The sequence below is a fragment of the Lepisosteus platostomus genome, chromosome 1 (genome assembly GCF_059453375.1).
Source record: "Lepisosteus platostomus isolate fLepPlt1 chromosome 1, fLepPlt1.hap1, whole genome shotgun sequence".
Lineage (NCBI taxonomy): Eukaryota > Metazoa > Chordata > Actinopteri > Semionotiformes > Lepisosteidae > Lepisosteus > Lepisosteus platostomus.
The window spans coordinates 48,937,333-48,957,771 of NC_142611.1; the positions used below are offsets into that span (position 1 = coordinate 48,937,333).

At 38.9% G+C, this 20,439-nt stretch overlaps 1 protein-coding gene across 2 annotated transcripts in view; it reads left to right on the forward strand.

The window, feature by feature from the left end:
• The window catches only part of LOC148678026 (cilia- and flagella-associated protein 337-like), a 29,618-nt gene that overhangs the window by 950 nt on the left and 8,229 nt on the right, over positions 1 to 20,439 (forward strand). For both annotated transcript variants that reach the window (XM_088630702.1, XM_088630712.1), the window contains exons 2-19: positions 151 to 354; positions 1,110 to 1,198; positions 4,352 to 4,444; positions 4,741 to 4,786; positions 5,833 to 5,879; positions 8,006 to 8,123; positions 10,532 to 10,601; positions 10,900 to 11,140; positions 11,969 to 12,074; positions 12,487 to 12,638; positions 14,610 to 14,712; positions 15,040 to 15,146; positions 15,339 to 15,418; positions 15,902 to 15,959; positions 16,776 to 16,821; positions 17,252 to 17,311; positions 19,336 to 19,498; positions 20,013 to 20,105. In XM_088630702.1, the coding sequence (XP_088486828.1) occupies positions 151 to 354; positions 1,110 to 1,198; positions 4,352 to 4,444; positions 4,741 to 4,786; positions 5,833 to 5,879; positions 8,006 to 8,123; positions 10,532 to 10,601; positions 10,900 to 11,140; positions 11,969 to 12,074; positions 12,487 to 12,638; positions 14,610 to 14,712; positions 15,040 to 15,146; positions 15,339 to 15,418; positions 15,902 to 15,959; positions 16,776 to 16,821; positions 17,252 to 17,311; positions 19,336 to 19,498; positions 20,013 to 20,105 (1,876 nt within the window). The remainder of the gene's footprint in view (positions 1 to 150; positions 355 to 1,109; positions 1,199 to 4,351; positions 4,445 to 4,740; positions 4,787 to 5,832; positions 5,880 to 8,005; positions 8,124 to 10,531; positions 10,602 to 10,899; positions 11,141 to 11,968; positions 12,075 to 12,486; positions 12,639 to 14,609; positions 14,713 to 15,039; positions 15,147 to 15,338; positions 15,419 to 15,901; positions 15,960 to 16,775; positions 16,822 to 17,251; positions 17,312 to 19,335; positions 19,499 to 20,012; positions 20,106 to 20,439) is intronic.

Sequence of the window (20,439 nt, forward strand, 5' to 3'; positions counted from 1 at the left end):
AAAGGACGTTTAATATTTTGTGCTCGGGTTTCTGAAGACGGAAATCTGTGTCCAGTCTTTGAGCTCTGCAGTTCTGAATAGTGGGTTTTTAAAGCCAACGAGCCTTGGGGTTTGTGAAAAGGTGGAAGCGTGTGTTATTTGTTGCGGCAGACATACACTGCGAAAGAAGAGCCAGGCCCGGGATGCGGCGGTATGTCCTTCCTCCTCCCCGCCCAGGTGACGGAACTCCCTCACAGAGAAGCCGTCCTTAGCATGACCTCCACTCCCGATAACGGCCTCCTCCTGCTGGGCCAGGACGGCCTGCTCTCCCTCTGGTCTCCGACACTCCGGCTCAGAAAAACCAGAGCACTTCTTGTGAGTGAAGGCATCCAACACAAACGTTTCCATCGGCAAAGTCGAGAAAATGTTGATATTTTTTTAAAGGAGTTGTAATGCAAATCTCAGAGTTCATAATGAACGTTTCCATATTGTTATAGTTAGATTTATTATTTGGGTTTCCTTTGCACTAGTGATACTCTTTGTGAACCCTTGCAGTTTTTATAGGGAGCTTCAAACTATTGAACTGAAGACTTCTAAATAGTTATTAAGTACAGATTGAGTCAATAAATAATTGAGTTATGTAATCATAGACTCACATGGAATGAAAACTACAAAACTGTGGTTCTCTAGAACCAGGAGTAAGGATCACTCCTTAACACTTTCCCAGGTCTTAGTCATTTGGTTGCATAATTCTTAAGACATAAGCTGTTGTTCTTTGGTATTTTTCTCTACGGCTCAAGACACTTTTTTCACACGGTAAATTTCCAGCTATGCACCATGCTCTATGCTCTATTTCAGAAAAGTGTTGGGTGGTGAAGTACTGTACCATTATATTTCTTTGATGAAATATAACTTGTCAGGAAAGTATGCCATAGCTTAAAATAACCACTAGATGTAGAAAAGTGAATCATTTCATTACAATATAGGATACATACCAAGTTCTTTGTACATTTGAATAAAAGGTTGTTGTTTGTTACATATGCTCCATTAACAAAACAAAGTATAAATGTTCAGAACATAAATAAAAGAAACACGGACAAAAAAAAAGCTGTTGATGACTGATGTTACAGGAAGAAAACAAGCAACCAGCCAGAACACCCAAGTGGATTGCAGACACAACGTTGATGCCGCAGTATAACAAACTTGTTATCGGAACCTGGTGAGCATTGTCAGTACTCTGAATGTCAGTTATACTGTACTTCATGAAGAGCTTCATGGAAAAATGAGAGAATGCACCTTTCACCGTGGGAGACAGAGCAGAAAGGCTGATTCTTCTTCAAACAGTCCAATTTGCACAGCTTTGAAGTAGCAGTTCCTAATGGGGTACTGGGTACCTACAGTAAATACATTCTGGTTTTCCTTTCAGCAAAGCTCATTACCTTGTTCAGTCCTTAGTTGAACTAACAAGTTGCTTGATGGGGAGTCTTTGCAAATTGTGTTTCTACTCAAAAGTTAAATTTTTTTACGCTGTTATACAATGCAACCATTACATCACAACCTCCAACATGTTTGGGCACTTAACGTGGTCAAATCAATTCTGTTATTAGCTAAATTAAGTTTATGATTAATTATTTAACACTCAGAGTGAAAACCAGCAGGTTTGTGCTTCCCAGAACCTGAACAAGGAACTCCTGGTTTAAAGGGGTAATAAATGCTTTATGTGTAATGCAAGTTATTGCATAGATACAATATTACAGGAAATATTTTATACTTCACAAATTTATGTCTACTGTATGCAATCAATCAAATTAAATCTATTCGCTCTCCATCACATCCAAGAAAGGAATCATTACTGAAGTTCAGTCATACAAAACATCCCTGTTCCTCTGAGCTCGATAGACCATTACGACCAGTTATGCCAAGCATGAGTAGTACCCCTAGTAGAGCTTTACATAAAAGAACTATTGACAGCAAAATTTGTGCCTTACATGTGGTATACCAGAATAATATGAGACTCTGAGACTTTATGACTGGCATCAGTGAAAACACTAACTGAAATGGGAAATTTAGTTTTTATGCACAACGTGACAGTAGGACTTGAATGAGACAAATATCAAACCTGTCTTTTCACTGGTCCTCTCTTGGTAAGATCTCTGGTACAATGGGGTTAGAAATATTATATCACAGTATGACTAAATCGCTAGCTCACTTCATGTTCTGACCATGCTAATGCCTCTTCTACTCCCATTGGAGAGGGTGTTCTGTTGGGTGAGGTTTTACAGTAGTGAGAGTATTATCACATTTCTTAAAAGGTCCAAACTGACCCAACCAGGTGTCATATTGAAACCAGGACACGTTTGCTGCACATGATTAAAGGCATCGTAATTAGTGGTACGGTATATGAAATTGTAATTTCAATATTCAATAATAATAATCAATATTTGCCCTCTATTCTTTCAATTTGCTGTCCATCTAAACATATTCCCTGTTCAAAATGATTTTACTGTTGCCATACCCTTACTTCTTAAATTCTCGATTACTTGAGTTGAGCAATAGATTTTTAGGACCTACCTGGAGCTCAGATTTTGCTGAAATGGAAGATATACTTTCAGAAGGATCGTGTGGCAAAATGTATTACCAAGGGAGATGAGAGGTTGACATGGCTGAATGAGCTTCATTGATTCTTTGAGATTGAACTGTCTGGGTGAAAGAGCTTCAGGGATGTTGAAAACACTTCACATGTTTTTCTGTGAAAGGATAAAAATAAAGCAATCACTTTGGCACCAGATGCCATTTCTATGAGCTCAAACGTTTGACTTTTTGTTCACAGGACATCCCATTTCTGTAAATTATGATCATTAAGCTATAAACCCGTTGGGGTGCATGTGTTAAAGCTATACCTGTCGATTTCCTTTATCTTCATAGGCGCAATGGACATTTCTCTCTATATATTATTACAGACTCTGTGAAATCTGACTGGACACCAAGCAACGGATTTCAACAGTTTTTTTTTGTAGAAGTGAAGCACAGTAAACAGAAAATGTGAAGCGTGACAGCTTGTACTGTATTCATTAAGACAAAAGACAATGCAAACTCCCGCTCCAAACACAAAGGAGTAATAACAAGTTTCTGATTTCACTCAGCAATCCGTTTCGCTAGCCCCACCTGTCCCCTCCACAACCTGTAACGACAAGGCTTGTGTGCAATATTGTGTTAAATATCCTGGCAGATAATGGGAGGGACAGACACTGAAGGACTAATCACTTGGCACGTCTGTCTGGGTCAGGTTTCAAGCTTTCGTGACCCAGACATGCGCCAGACTCATTTAACAATTTCTATATAAATATTTATATATGTATATATAATGTTTAAAATATAGGATAAATATATAGATTACATGTTCTGTATTCATTTAACACTATTTTAGCAGATTTTTGTAGAAATTAAATTTTTCTCAAATTGTTTACTTTAATTAGTTCATTTTTGATATTATGATTTGTATTGTGTGCACTTACAAAACATGAAATACATAACATAAAATTAAAGATATTTGATATATATATAATTTAATTAATAAGAACTCCATGAGATTATATCCCTCTCGACTAATTGCCGACAGAATACATCTTCATACGAAATGCCTAAACTTTTACAGAGTTTGTGAAGGGTTAAAAAAGGTACAGATTCAGGGAAAAAGAATAATTGAGCAAATGAAATTTAGAAAAACATCGACATCTCTTTTTTATTGATCTTTCATGCTATATGCCAACAGGTTAATATTTTGTATGTTACTTAGACTGAACATTTTTTTTTTCAAGTGTGGCCCATAACTTGAGATTTGGATTTCTGCAGGGGTCACTGATCATAAAAGAACAATATGTGACTCTTAGGAAAAAGCATTACCTGAAACCTAGGCTTAAAACCCTTTCAATCTGTGACAAAGCTGTAGAAGATAAAGAATGAAAAGGTAAATGCAAAGACAGTGCATAAATGTACATTCTTTTTGACATTTGTCTTCCAGAACAACTAGGCACCTTTCATGCGGGAATTTTTAGTATTCTGAGTGAACACATCAAACTTCAGGAGACACGTTGTCATTGGAGCCCTATAACAATTGTTGCTTCTGTTGTGCTGATGTAGGTGTGATGCAGGCAGATCTGTTGTTGAAATATACCTTTAAGAGCTGGCTTTTATCTCTCTAAAATTATGCCTTCCTTTTGCACATTCCGTTGTTCAGTCCTCTATCCCTCTCATTTGGCCACTGTTTGTAGTGGTTAAGGTAACAGAGCTAATGTGATCTCTGAACATCAGAAAAAGATCCCAAGTATACAGTTAATATACAGTTCTGCTTTATTTCTGTTTTCTTTCCTAGTGATCGAGAGTTGCGCCTGTATGAGCTCTCCAATTTTGAACCATATTTTCAGGTCACAGGTCTCGAGAGCTTGCCCCTCCAGCTCGAGTACAGGTAACATTAACTGTCCTGCTGCACTATCGTTTTCATTTTAAACATCTGTTCAAATTTGTAGGTTTCTTGTGTTTGGCAGTGAAATCAACTCGTGTCTAGTTATCACATTGATCTGATTAATCTGTCTTTTTCAAAATTGTAATAATTGTGGTTGTCAGCTTCATGCCTTAAAAAACATGATACATTCACTTAAAATTAAACTACATAACAATGTACAGTTATACGTTTTTAAAAATCACTCACTTTACAAAGTTCTTTATTTTTTCATACTTGGGGCAACTTGTTTATTAATCCAGTTATACAGGTCCTGATGAATGCATTCTACTTTATGGTGATGATCAAGTAAGTGGTCTTTTTTGGTTCATTTAAATACATAGAAAATGTTTATTATTTTATATTACTTGAAAGTAAATATAAGGTTTCTACTATTCTTAGACTGAGTTTAAGTCTAAACTAAAGAAGTCTAAACTAAAGAATAAAAATTCTTAGACTTTTTATTTCTTCACAATAAAAAGTAATTTTTGCTATCCTTATGCTTATGGATGAATGAGCTTTACATATACTGCCTCAAAAGACCTTTGCTAGTTCCTAATAATACCTTACATAACATAACCATACACAAGAGCATCTGTCACTGGGTGTACTGTACAGTCACAGACAGACCACAGCTGCGCACTCTCCAGAAAAATAGGGGAAACAGGAATGTGGAAAAGCTCCTATTTTAATACACTTTTATTTTAATAAGATACCATTAAGACCAAATAAAAACAGCCTAAATAGAAGGCTTTTGAAAATGCTGACAAAGTACATTGGAAATCTTAATTGGAGTTACCAGTTTAGCAAGATTCATGGATCATTTTTATTCTTATGCAGTATTTTTTGTTGTTGTACAGGGAACGTCTTCTTAACCAATTTTAAGTTAGGGCCACATCTGTGTTGACCCGATTAAAATTGGAAAAAAAATGAATTCAAATTTAAATTCCCAAAACATAAATTATTCAGCTCTGGGCTTTGTGATGGTCTTCTATGTCCTTCATGACTGGCAGAGCTAAATTGACCAGGATATCAGGCACCACAGCAATCCATGGGACTGCTTGGGCACCAGGGTGCGTTGAGTGGCATCAGTGAGAGCTGCATCTGTCTCTGTTGTTGCTGTTTCTCCTGTTGGCAGAGAGGGACTCATGATGTATACGATGATGGTGGTGCGGTTATCTGCACGTTTTGGAGGAAGGCTTGCAGTGTCCTCAACCCCCTCTGTGCTCAAAAGAGTATCACAGAAAAACCAAATGGAGTTCCAGTTGGATATTCCAAGCTGGAGATGTGTAACAAGATAATTATGGATAATTTAAATTTTCCAAAAAATGAAATATTTATTTTTCTCTTTTTAGGGATGTGTCAATATTATTTTAATCTCAAATGTAGGAGAAACTCTGAGGTATGTATCATCAACTTCTAACTATAATGTTAATTAAAATGTACCTCTAATCCAGAAGGGAGGGTGAGTGTCTTTGCATATTCACACTTAAATATGTGTTGTACAGTTCTCTATTAATCCTTCTAGGGCAGTTTACATTTCACTCCTTTAGTTTTTATTCACGAAAGCCAAAAATATGCATTGTATCCCACTGGGTGAAGACAGCTTTCTTTGTTCTGTGGATTTCTAGTATTCTGTTACAAATGAAAGGTCTGCTGAGGTTTGATTCATCATGTACAAGAAACATCAATTGAGCAGCTGTGAAGAGAGCTGGAAAATACTGATCTGTAAATATATCTATTTGAAAAAACAAACTCCTATTGTTCATAATTGTGAGTAAAGACCAATGTGCAACTTTTTTAAGGGTAGAGTGTAATTTTAATAGTTTGGCAGAAACAGCTTTGAATCTGTTGTCTTTTCTCTGAAATTTTCTTTTAAAAATATTTGAACTTGAAGGATTGAATTTCAAATTATTGAGAGAGACAAGCAGTTTGCTGAAAAAGCATATATCCACTATGCTGACTTCTCCAGTTTGCAGTTCCCCAAATTAAAATAAGATGTGTATCTGAAGACACTTTTACTTCTAATCTATTGTATAAGCGCTGCCTCATCATGTTGGAGAGCTCAAGTTATCTACTAAACAAAATGCGTTCACTTTTGTGGCAGCTGAAATACTTTTGTAACAGTGAGTGTGGTTATGTTGAATGGATAATTCTGAAATGTTTTTAACTTTTAAAACCATTTGCAGAGAGAGGTGGCAGCTTCTTGAGCATGTTTCTTGTGACCATTTAAGTGTTTAAAGCAAACTGACAACACAGAAAAAAGGTGGATCCCACAAAAATTACATCCTTTAACTAGTCTAGCCAGCAGCCATATCACTCTGCAACTCACAACTGGCATCCCACTGAAGCTCAGCAGGTACCTGGATGGGAGACCTCCTGGGTTGCTGCTGGAAGAGGTGTTAGTGGGGCCAGCAGGGGGCGCTCACCCTGCGGTCCATGTGGGTCCTAATGCCCCAGTATAGTGTCCCCGACACTATACTGTAAATGGGCACCGTCCTTCGGATGAGATGTAAAACCGAAGTCCTGACTCTCTGTGGTCATTAAAAATCCCAGAGTGTTTCGAGAAAAGAGTAGGGGTGTAACCCCAGTGTCCTGGCCAAATTTCCCATTGGCCCTTATAACCATGGCCTCCTTATAATCCCCATCTATGAATTGGCTTCATTACTCTGCTCTCCTCCCCACTGATAGCTGATGTGTGGTGAGCATTCTGGCGCAGTATGGCTGGTATCCTTAGTGCTGCACATTAGTGGTGGTGGAGGGGAGTCCCTATTACCTGTAATGGTGAAGTAATGGTGGTGAACCACTAAAAGGCTCTCGTTTCACTATATCTAGTCCAATTCTTTAGTTTGCGTATTGGGAAAACCATACTATAGGATGTACTAACCACTTGTAATCAAAATGTTAGAATTTTGATTAAGTAGGTGCCAAAAGGTTTTTTATTCTCAGATTAGTAACGTGATTTGACAATAACACATATTAACTGTAAACTTGAAATACATATCAACAGGGTGTTTACATCACACCCCTGTGTCCACATTACAAGTAGCCTTTTTTAGTCCCTACTCTTTCAAGAATTGTTGCACACCACATGCATTGTTCGTCACATTTGTGCTTGTCTTATTGTTATTTAATTAATTAAGTTTATTTTTCTTTTTTTTTACCACCACCACTGTTACTTGTATTTACACATTATGCTACATTTTATATATACTGTAAGGGCATCTGATCAATACCATTTGCCTCCCCCAGTACTTACTGTAAGTCCAATCCTCACCTTTTCACCTGTTGAGTTCCTCAATGTCAATGTCAGACAAACATACCGGCATTCTTTCAGTGTTTTCTTCACCCTGATTAACCAGATTAACTGCCTATGAAATGATTTAGCAACAGTTTTGTTTAATTTAGCAACTGTAAAATGATCCAGCTTAGAACATCATCTAAACAAATAACAATGAACTGTTTCCTTCTATCCCATCCAATATTGTATGCTTTCATTTTCCGATTCTCTCACAAACTGTTTTACAGGAACTGGTCAAAATGTCCCACAGTTGAGGGAATTCCAAGCAATTCTCTTGAGAATATCTGCGATGGGACTCAGGTTAACTGGATTTGCTGGAAGGTACACAATGACTGGGTAACCCAGGTAGGAAATTGTGTGCTAGCTTATTTAAGTGTTTCCCCCTCTGACTCACCAATTCAGAAATCCATATTAAGGCTGCAACCAATATTCCCTCTAATTTTTAATGGCCTGTGTGCGCAAGAAAAGTGCTGCAAATGTTTTCCCCAGTGACAAAAACTTGTGCACAATAAATTGATTTTATGTAAAATGGTAAACCTGAAATTATTTGTTGTTAATATACTGTAGTCATTCTTATAGAAGCATAGAAATCCAAAAGACTGGGACAGCGATACAACGAGCCCGGTCATAGAGGCTGGGTGTCGAGCGAGCATGAGCAGTGAGGTACGAGACTACGAGAGCATAGATATCGATTGAGTAGCAATAATAATGCACACAGCCAAGTTGGGCCTCTTGCAGATAGTCTCATGTGGTCATCAACTCCTCCATCACAGAGTCCCTGGACCCCTTGCAGTTCGCCTACCAGAACAACAGATCAGTGGATGATGCTGTCTCCCTGGCTCTGCATACAGTCTTGGAACACCTGGACACTAAGAACTCGTATGTGAGAATGCTGTTTGTGGACTACAGTTCAGCATTCAATTCCATCATACCCAGTCAACTGGTGACAAAGCTCAGGGGATTAGGTCTGTGCAACTCTGTCTGCAACTGGCTGCTGGACTTTCTTATCGAGAGACCACAGGTGGTGCGGATAGGCAATAAAACATCAACACCACTCACCCTGAGCACTGGAACCCCACAAGGCTGCTGTCTGAGTCCAAGGTTGTACTCCCTATTTACTCACGACTGCACAGCAAGACACAGCAACAACCGCATCATTAAGTTTGCAGATGACACCACTATAATAGAACTGATCAGTGATGATGACGAGTCCACTTACAGGGATGAAATCGTACAGCTGCTTAGGTGGTGTCATAGCAATAACCTGGACTTGAACATAAAGAAAACGAAAGAGCTAATAGTGGACTTTCGGAGACACAGGCCATACACTCACAGCCCACTCAGTATTGATGGAACGGAAGTGAAAACAGTCACCAGCTTTAGGTTTTTGGGAATTCACATCTCTAAAGATCTAACCTGGACTGTGAACACTGACTCTATCATGAAGAAGGCTCAGCAGCGCCTTTATTTCTTGAGGTGCCTCAAGCGATGGGGGATGCCAATATATGTGTTGGTGAACTTCTACTGCTGCACCATCGAGAGCATCCTCACCAACGGGATCACCGTGTGGTATGGCAGCACCTCTTCGCGAGAAAGAAAGGCACTGCAGAGAATGGTCAATATGGCCCAGAAGATCATCGGCTGCGGTCTCACCGAGATTAAACAGCTCTAGGAGGACCGCTGCCATGGTAGAATTCTGGCCATCACAGAGGACAGTCACCACCCCGGGCATGAGCTCTTCACCCCACTGCCCTCAGGCAAGAGATATAAGAGCATATGGACACTTACCACTAGATTCTTCAATAGCTTCTATCCACAAGCAGTGAGACTGGCGAACACATTTAGCCATCCCCCTTGGACCACACCTACACCATCACCATCTACCTCTTTATGATTTCTTATCTATTGCACATCTCCAGTCATTGTTAACACGTCTGTATTGTTTACATTCAAACTGTCTACATGTTTACTTGCACATTGTCTACTGTTTGTTTGTATATTGTCTTGATGCACTGTTTGCACCTTGTTTTGTTTTTTTACACTTGTTTTGCAATCGAGAGACTTTCTGTGAGTAAGAATTCCATTGTACCAGTACATATGGCAATGTGGCAATAAAGTTCAAGTTCAAGTTCAAGTTCAATTTAGCACACATCCATGTTTGTTTTATTATTATCATATTTTTGGGGAATTATTTTTTTTGGTGTGCAGTTCAATTTCCTATGTGCACTGATTTCATCATCTGTGTGCGCGCGGACACACGCACAGTTTAGAGGGAACATTGGTATTGTGAAAGCCATACCATATATTAAAGGCAGCCAACATTGAAGTTTCTTGAGGTCAGCTCAGGTCATTTCTACTTTCTTTCACTGGGCTACCAATCACAAAGGAGTGAAGATATTCCTTCTCAGCTCCTGGATACATGCTTATCAGATTGAAGCTCCCGGCAGCTAATCGTGATCATTATCGTTTGCATGAGTTACCATTTGCGTGGCTTTTGAAAAAGAGAATGTTGTTAACACACGCATTGCCCCAGTTTTGTGGGGGGCAATCCTTGTAAAAAAGTCAACCATGTGTAAGCTTTTACTAAAATGCAATGCAGTAAAACATCAGCTTGATGCTTCAGATGAGGATGTGTTGATGTCTAGGAACACTGGAGATTATTAATTGCCAAGCAGAGGCCTTTCTGAGAATGGTGTACTGACTGACACTTACAGTAGAAGCCTCATAATAAAACATGTTATTTTCTCTTGCAGATAAAGTATGCCCCTTCTATTCAGTCTGTCATATCCAGCTCACATGATGAACACACAGCTTTAGTAATAGGTAAGGGGGAGCTGATATTCACCCTGTGTTTTAGGTAGTACAAAAACATAAATATGCAGATTTACAACCATAAATCTAAGCTATAATATGCTGTTCAAGAGAGAACTAAAGGGAATTAAACTAACATGCCAACATGTCTCAGCTCTTAGCCATGAGCTACGTGCCCCACCAGTCCTGTTGTCACTTTGCTTTCCTTCTTGGTGTGACTCGTTCGCTTTCTTGATGTGACAGGTTGTTTAACCGTGGGTTACCCCACCCCCTCGCTAAAAGAGCGCTAAACTGGTCTGCCGAATTTCAGGCAGAGTCAGAGGGTCGAAGACTGTCCTGCAGCGGCTGAAGGACATGTCGGAGAGGGGCAGTGTGCGAGGCCGGGCCGGTGCTCAGACGGCGCTGTCTCCACCCCGCCGCCTCAGCGTGGACGAGTCCGTCTTCAGAGCCCACAAAGGAGTGAAGACCTTCGACTTCTCCAAGGAGAGAAACTTAATCGTCACTGGGGGGCTGGACCGCATCATTCGCCTGTGGAACCCCTATGTCCCAGGGTAACCAAGCTCACAGCGCCTGTTAGCAGCTGAAAGGAATAGTGATCATACAGGGGACTCACCAACAGCGTCCCGTAAACAGAGCCTTTGTTCAATCCACAAAGAGAGGTTGTGAAGCGATATGATTACCTTTAAATAGAGATACTGTTAAATGAGATGTCATTGAGGTGTAGATGAATATAGTCTTGGTAGCTCACGAACAGCACATTTCAAGTTCTGGATCAGTTTCAAATGGACGAGAATAGTATCGCTCCAGGCTTTGGGTAAGAGTTTTTCACTCCTCCACCTCATCTGTGTAGTGTGGCTGCTGGAGCACCATAGCTGCCACTCCTTACCGAGGCGGGGAGAGTACTTCAGGGGGGAAAAAATGGGTCCCTTCCTTTATGTAAAGAGCTGTATCAATGCAATGAATTATTATTATTGACAATAATAATAAAATTTAAAGTTATTACTTGTGTGGTGTAATTCTATAACAAGAAACAGAATGAAAGGAGTGTGTGATATATGCTGTAAATTGTGTTGTTAGCCTTCAAGGTGAAACTAGACTAAATACAGTCAGGTTTCTTATTAAATCCTTTCAGCAGAGGTATTTTCTAGTATTTTAAAAGCCTTTGCCTCTAGGGAAAAATGTTTTCTGTTTTTTTTAATTAAGTCAAAAAAACCTGCCGGACAAAAATAGGAAAGCATTTCTTTGTCATAGGTATTACAAAATGCAATATGTAGTGTTATTTTTTTAGGTTTTTGTAACACTGAAATATTTTCATTATCCATGAAAATGAAATGATCACAATACTTTAATTTGGTTGCGTTGTTTCTTTCTCTCTATAGTTGGCCTACGGGTCTACTGAGGGGACACAACGCGCCAATCAGTTTCTTGTGCCTCTGCAGTGAAGAGAATAGGCTCTATTCGGTGTCCACAGACAACAACGTTATGGTAAGGTTTCCTAACGTTCACCATACTGAGCAATAGTTGTGAATTATTAGAATATGTTTTCAATTTAATTATTTTGTTAAAGAGCTTTGGATGTGGCTTTAGAGTCAGTGATTCATTGTACTGTTAATAATTATAAATCTACAATATTGGTTTAAAACAATTTGCCACTCCAGTGTCCTTTATAAAGTTTTGGTTTTCTTGCCCTCAAAGTAGGCGATATTTGTTTTGAGTTTCCAACAAGATGTACACCTATTTATGACCATGTTTATACTGCAGTCCACTGAGGTTTTATATACTGTGTCTCCCTCATAGGACAGATCACTGAACCCTGATTCACATATTTCTTGACATGTATTGTTACAGTGATTTTATCCCATGTTCCCAATTTTATTGTGAAACATTGTGTTCTCAGGTGTGGAGCGTGGAAGATCAGACCTGCCTTGCCAACATCATCTCCAGAGCCAGTCATATCAGAGGAGAGCTCGCCACCTGCTATTTCTCTCCCCAGCAGAGGGCGCTGTTCATTGCCACAGACACCTTGGCCCTGTTGCAGCTCAGGCAAAAGTATTTTAGTTTTCACAGATACCAGACTTCTTCATTGCCTATGTTTGCAGCATGTAAGGCTGTATTTATATTAATATTTCTGCTACAGTCTAGAATGCATTTTAACGGTACATCAAAGTACAGCTATTTTTGAGTTACTGAAAGGCATTTGTTAAAGTAGGTAATTGCACAGGATTATTTCATATATGACAAGTTTTGGTGTTGCACTTCAGAGTACTACATTGCCAAAAAAAAGATTCTAAATACCTTCATTTTACTGTAAAGCCTTGCAAAAGGCTACTAGCCAATTTATCTGTAGAGTGTAAATGTGACAGCAAATGTAAGCTGTTTAAAGGGAATGCCTTATGATCTGATGTTTTCAAAGAATCAGGACAGACTAAGGAAAGCAGTATCGAGAGAGCCATTAGAGAACTGTGATCCTTTACCATATGTTTTGAACTATAGTTTGAACTGTTATAGAACAAAGGTTTTTTACAATTTCAGGAAAGCAAACTATGATGGAATGAGACCTAGTTTAAGTGAAGTATAATGGTACAGGACAGAAAGGAAATCCTTAAAGAACAGATGGCCACATTTTAAATCCAAAGTTAGAAAGCAGTGGACAAAATGGCTTAAAAAGTCAATTAAAAAATATAAGGAGAAATAAAGTGCTTATAGCATGCTTATAGTGCCCTGCAAAAATACTCACCCACTTATCAATAATGGTCTATTCTTTAATTTGTAAAGTTAATATTTTTAATCAAAGTAAATCCAGGTATATTTGTTAATGTTTTGTTAGGAGATGGTAAGAAATAGCCAGGATGAAACCAGGCATGTTTTGGCGCTGCAACACAGACATTTCCTTATCAAAACACTCCATGATACATTTTCCTTCTGCTGTGTCAAACAGTTTTTCACAAGTTTTGAGATGTGGACATACTGTAGTTATAGGACTGGACAATGATTTCTTCAGAGTTTGACAGGTATTTCTATTTCTGTGAGACTAATAAATTTAACCAGTTTCCATCTTACTTAGTAGCCTCTGAGAAATCAACTTTCAGCAAGGACATTAGAGTTAGTTCATTAGTTCGTGGAAAAAATAAATTGATACACACATGTTCAGGCAAATCTGATATTTTCTCTATATTTAAGCAAAAATAGATCTAACAGATTTTAAGTTTTCACAGTCCAGCTGTTTCTAGATTGGTATTGAAGTGTGGTTACTGCAATTCTCTTCAAACCTTAGTCTTACAGTTTCCTTCATTAACAACTCTGTTTTGGAACTTGACCCACATTAGTGACTGCTCCCTTGTTACCATGGTGACCCATTTACTACCTTATTATTGTTTAACATACATATTCAGCACACTTTAGCCTGTCTGTGGAGAAAAGTAGTGCAGGTAAAGTACTGTACTGCTTGGCAAGTAATAATCATCCACAACATTCAGAATTCTAGCTATTCTTCTTGTCTCTTAATGCCTTAAAATACTGAATGTTTGAACAGAGTTTAATTTCCTGTTTTTTTGGCTGTGCTGTGACCTATGCCCACACGTCTTTTATTTTCCAGTTACTGATACAGTAGTGATTTGTGACTTTCAGTAGACTAATTCAGGAAGTTCAAGTAAAATCAATAAAGCAGGGCAAAAAATAAGTAATCAAAAAAACTATTAACTCAAAAACGATTCGATTTTTTTTAAACATATACCTTTTTTATGTAGAACCTAACAGATCTAAAGGGTTGTACAAGAATTCATACTTGGATCACTACACTCACAATATTTTCTGAATACACTGCTCTCAGCAAAACAGAATTTGGCTTGTTTGTGATTTGAATTCTCACTAACTCTTCGTTTTTTCAGCTTTCTGTTTTTTCCCTTAGAGAGCTAACATTTGAACTCGGAAGAATTTTCCTTCACATGCTTGAAGCATGAAGTTATATGAAATGAATTCATATGTAGTGGACTGACAGCCCTTGTGTGTGTTTTCCCATAGAGACCCAAAGAACGTCAGCTCCTTTACCTCCCACAATGCTACAGTACTGTCCTGCCAATACAACACCCGCCTACAGCAAGTCATCAGCTGCTCCGAGGGTTCTGTAAGTACTAGTGCTATCCAATATCTACATCTATCCATTATCACCCATCAAGTTGACATGCTATTTGTCATTTGATGCTATTTGATGGGTATTTTAAAAAAGTAATGAATATATTTCCAGAAATATATATGTTTCTGAATCTAGCAATTCAGCAAACTGGAACGTGGAATCACAACATGTTGGATTAAAATGTCATTCAAATTATGGCTTTACCAAAATCCTCCTGCAGAATGCGATTTTATTTCCAGGAGCTAAAGCTGGCCCATTTGACTTTGTTTGATAGGTGGCATGGTGGTACTCTTCTTATGCTGTGCTTTTTATTTTCAGGTTGTGAAAATATGGGACCTGAACACAGGCGCTCCAGTATCCACATTTGATTGTCCCCATGAAAGGTCTCCTGTGACCTGCATGACTCTGGACAACAGTGGAAACAGGTAGAGGAGCATTATTCCCAGTACAAAGTGACTATATCTTTAATATTGCAGCACATGATAGGCTATAGAGGTTATATAGTATATATGAATGCCCACACACCCATGATGTACATACAGTACTGTACATTACTGAGTGCTTTTCTAGTTCTCAGTCGAAGGGAAGTTTAACACCACAGCTGTGCTTTAAATCAGGTTCATCACTGGAGGCAGAGATGGCTCACTGAGAAAATGGGACTACAGCACTGGGGGTTGTGTGTCCATCATCAGACAAGGTATCCTTTCAGGAACAACACTGTCCTCATTGCACTTTTCTTGCCATATTGTTTTAACTGGTGATAAATGATCTGTGGAGGAAAAGCAAATTCTTTCTAATGAATATGTCTCTCTAATAGAATGAAAATCCAAACACGTAGAATTTTTTTTTTGAAGAATAGCCTAGATGTTTGCCTACATCATGGTCAGGAAGGATTATGCAACTTTTTGTATGTGATTATGTAAGAATAACATCTGTTCAGCGGTACTATGCAAATTCAAAAATATGATGTTATACTATGCACATTTTTCACATATATGTGAAACAGTCTGATTCCCTTTCCAAAAGACCTCTTAGTAGTATACTCTGTCGTAGTCTTGGAGAATAGAAAATGGATGTAAGGTTCAACACAGGAAAACGGACAGTGAGACCACAAGAAGCCAAGGAAGAGTTAAAGAGTTTGTCATTAGATTTATCTGCTCTAAGTCACTTGTGTTTCCAGGTGCAGATGTGTCTGATGAAGTAAACAGATGTATTCAGGTTGATATTCACAGCAACAGGTATGACACAAATAAAGAGATTTCATGTCTTCATAATGTAAAAATAAACATTTGACCATATCAATTATTTTACAGAGCACAGTATTTATTGATTCCGTCCTGATATGTTATGCTGGGTTCACATTAATGCTACAGTACATAGAACACAGTGTCAAATAAGAGAATTAGGATCTCTTCACTTTAGAAGCCTCCAGTATTATTCATGCCCTTGACAAAACATAAGCGAAAACTGATGTAGCAAAAAAAACAACGCAGGAATGTGTCAGTGGGAATTCCAAGATTAATGCAATGGTTTCAACCCCATCATTACCTTAACGCGTGATTAGAAAAGTGGTTTGGGTCACTAACACACAGCCAAGGCCAGCAATTGTGAACGTTCAACAGACTCTGATATCACCAGGATACAATGTCTCCAAGACGACGACTTGAGGCTGACCTTATGAATCCAGGATATCTGGTTCAATGTCAGCATAAACAACCAGACATGGATTTGCCAAAGTTTCGGTGCTTTGGTGAGATTTTGGGGTTAGAGTTAGAAATAAGGAAAGAAGAGGTCTGGGACTTTTGCTGGGTTGCAGCTGAAGATGAGGATTGAGTTGGTGCTTCATTGCTTTGGCTTGTGTCAATGAGGGATATGGATGTTTCTTCTTTTTGGGGATAGGTAATGGGATCAAATATGATGTTAGTAGTCTTTCCCTGAGAAGACTTTCATGAGGCAAGACAGATGTTCCACTGCTAATAACCGTGAAAGGAGTGATGGATGTTATTACATATGCATTCAATTATTAATTTTCCTTTTTTTTTTACTTTTAAAAGATATATAATATCTGTTGGCTGTGACAAATGGATCAGTATTTTTCCTGTAAGTAAGCATTAACAAATTGTGGTTGAGAAAGAAAAACTGTCTTAATATTGATGTTCTTTTGATCTTTCTTCATGTACATTCCTTACAAAATTGTACTACAAAATACATTATTCATACTTCATCATGGAACAAGATATCACTCATTATCTTTACACCACAAACAAACTTCCATCTAACAGACTTTATTTATCTTTTTAAACATTCAGTACATATTAAAGTGTTCTCTGAAGTCAGCGAAAGTCAACAGTAGCTGTTGTTTTCTCACGTGCTATGTTGTGCCCCCTTTACTTCAATGCTGAGAAAAGGCCCAGTCTCTTGACTAGTGTCTGTAGTCGTGGCAACACTTTCATGTTTTTTTTAACTAGGCCTTGACTGCACCAGGTTGTGAGTGTTTTCCTCTTATAGTTGCTGTCACCACTGTTTCTAGGATCCTGAGGATGGTTGCAAGGGTGTACAGAACATAGGAAAACAGTGGCTTGGCCAAGAGGTGAGTTACTGGCTTCTCCTCTACCACTACTCTGTAACTGACTCATCCTTAACCGTGAGGGTTAAGTCACAGCATGAAACGAGTGAACAGCAGTTGGCAGGAGCATAACCACCTTGAATCCTGATAGTGTTAGGTCTATGAAGCTAAACAAAGCTGGTTCTGGTGAGAACTGGCATGGGAAAAAAAGAATCTGGTTGATGCTGTATGTGGTGACCAGTAGTTGGGCCGAGTAGGTGACACTGACTCTTCTCTCTGGACCAGAGTTTCCTAACGAATGACCCAGTTCAGTGACTGGGAACACTGTACCATAAGAGGCACCAGCCTTTGGATGAGAAGTTAAACAAAGGGCCTGAGTATTTGGTGATTTAGGTTCCCTTTTAATTCTGTCAGTAAAGCAACTCCTCACTTCTCAACTGGATTTGCTCTGTAGTGGGGCTGCTGGTACACTTCGTCCATGTGGATAGTGGATACAGTGGGCCCCCATCAAAATACAGTATAAAGTGCTATGGGGACCTCATACAATGAATAATTTACTCCTATTAAGTAAATCACACCAGACCCCCTTGACATAGTGACAAAGTGCCCTATGTCGTAGAAGATTCTTTTATTGATCGTGGACTTACAAAGAGCACCATCCATGACTGTGATGGCTTTTTAAGAGCATGTAATTGCTATGAATTATGTATGGTTTTTTTATCAATATTATGAATATTGATAAGCTGTTGCCATACCACTGCGCATGGGAGACCTCACACAACATCCAATTCTGCCTTCTGTGTATATTAAAATCTAGGATAGCAAATTATTATTATGTGGCAGCTTAAGAAGGACGTGCCACCAGAGGCCGCTAGCTCTAAATACGTACATATAAGTAGCCATGCTGGGGTGATTCTCTTTATTTTTGGATAATGCGTAATTGGTTTAGAATTGTTTGGTATTTGAAGGATGTGCATGGTGCTTGTGGGGTGGGGTTTTCTCTGTTTGTTAACGTTTTGGGATTTTAGCTCAGAAAGGATGACAATAAAGACTTGTGGACTTCACCTCTTCAGATATGTTGGGTTTTTGTATGCATATACCCTTGAATCCATCCTGGTTGAGGGTTGGTTCTGTCCCATATTTTTATATTTATGAATATTATTCTGTTCAGCATGATATACCTAAGTTGTACTATAAAATGAAATGGATGTATATTAGCAGCTTGGAGAAGGAACACCCTCCTTCTATATTACAAATATAAAATATCACAGTATTCATACCCAAACACATAGTGACTGTATGATTTAAAAAATTTCAATAACCTTGTTTTTTGGTGAGTTAAAATAAAATACTACAGGAAATCTAACAGTAATGAAAAAAGGGACTTGAAAGGAATGAAGTGCTTGGATTCTGACAGAATTAATGTTACATCCAGAGTCTGTGAGATGTGTTTTCTGCTGTGACCGTTTTTATACTTCCTTGGAACCTCTTAGATAAATCTGCAAATCTGGCATTTTAGTGAAAAATTACTTTCCATTGCTTGCCATTTATTTTTGATTAAATACATGATTTTTGATTGAAATGATTAAATAGCAGTTCAGTATGGTGGCACAGCGGTTAGTGTGCCTGCCTTGCAGTAATGGGGCTCTGGGTTCAATTGCTGACCTGGGGTGCTATCTGCTTGGAGTTTGTATGTTCTTTCCCAAGCTCATGTAGGTTTCACCAGGTACTTTGGTTTCCTCCTATAGTCTAAAAACATACTGCTAGATTAACTGGCCCTGGTGTGAGGGTGTGTTGGTGGTTGCCTTGTGATGGACTGGTGTCCTATCCAGGGTGTATCCCATCTTGCTTCTGTTGCTTGCTGGGATAGGTTCCGGCTTCCCCGCGACTCTGGACTTGATATAAGTATTTCGACAAAAGATGCATTGATAATAAAAGAGCTGTGCAACAATGCTTTAGTTGGTGGAACAAAGATATTTCACATCTGTTGTTAACCTCATACGATACACACCACTTCACAGAATAGCTCTGTGCCTGTTTCACCGCAGTCTTTCCGCCACCGTGAGGACATAGTGTCCGTTGACCTCTGGCCCCCCAATCTCCTGGCCACCTCCAGCTGTGGGGGAGAAGTGCTGGTGTGGAACCTGGTCTCTGGGAGTCTGTTCTGCCAGCTGGGCTCCCTGCCCAGCCCCCTGCCTTCCGAGCCCTCAGGTGCAGTATGTGTCTGTAACTGGGCTTCTTCCCACTTCCCCGGAGGAGAGCAGTGCAAGGAGGCAGAGATTCTGTGAGACTATGAAGGCTCAGAGCAAGATCACATCTGCAACAGATGTTGTAGTGTAAAACACGCATTTGAACCTGTGAAGGAACACTGAACTTCAGGCTGGCTAATAAGCCTTGAATTACTCTGTTTTACATCAGTCTAAGTCAGTGTGTTCATAATATTTCAGTGTGTTAATAGTGATTTTAGGCTGTTCCTTTGCAATAGTTGTAGGTTAGGTATTAAGTCAGAAAAGGGGCTGTACCGCTGTACCATAATAATTTAGTAATGTAGTTAGAACTTTATTCTCCCTTTTGAAAATCTTTTTGTCCAAAACATGAACTCAGCAATCCAAGACCTTTAATTTAAATAGTGATTCTAATGATTCTTAGCAGCATAGAGGGGCCAACATTTTTTACAGTACTCAGACAGCACTTCCGATTAAAAACTGCCTGTCTTTGATTCTAGATGAAGATCTAAATGTTTGCAAAGTTCTCTTCATCCCCTCACGAGCTCCTCTACAGAAAACTGCTGCTATCCTGGTGACCAGTGGCCCTGGAGGTACACCTTCTTAATCTCATGGGGCTTTGTAATCTACAGCTCTGGGGCAGCATATTGTGGTTTGGATACGGACAAAAGCATCTCTCAAACCCGTAAATACAAATTGAACCCTCTGGTATATCCAGAGCACCTGCACAAGGCCGGAAACACTTGTGCATTTGCTTCATGTCCGTGAATTGCAATGAAAGTTGTATCTCCGCATTAATTATAACTGCTTCTATGAGAAGACATAGATTTTGGCAGAGTGGAGGTAGAAAAACATAACTGAATATATTGTACATTTCCTATATAGAGGGTGCAAATCTACGATCAGCCCTTATACAGTAATTAAGAG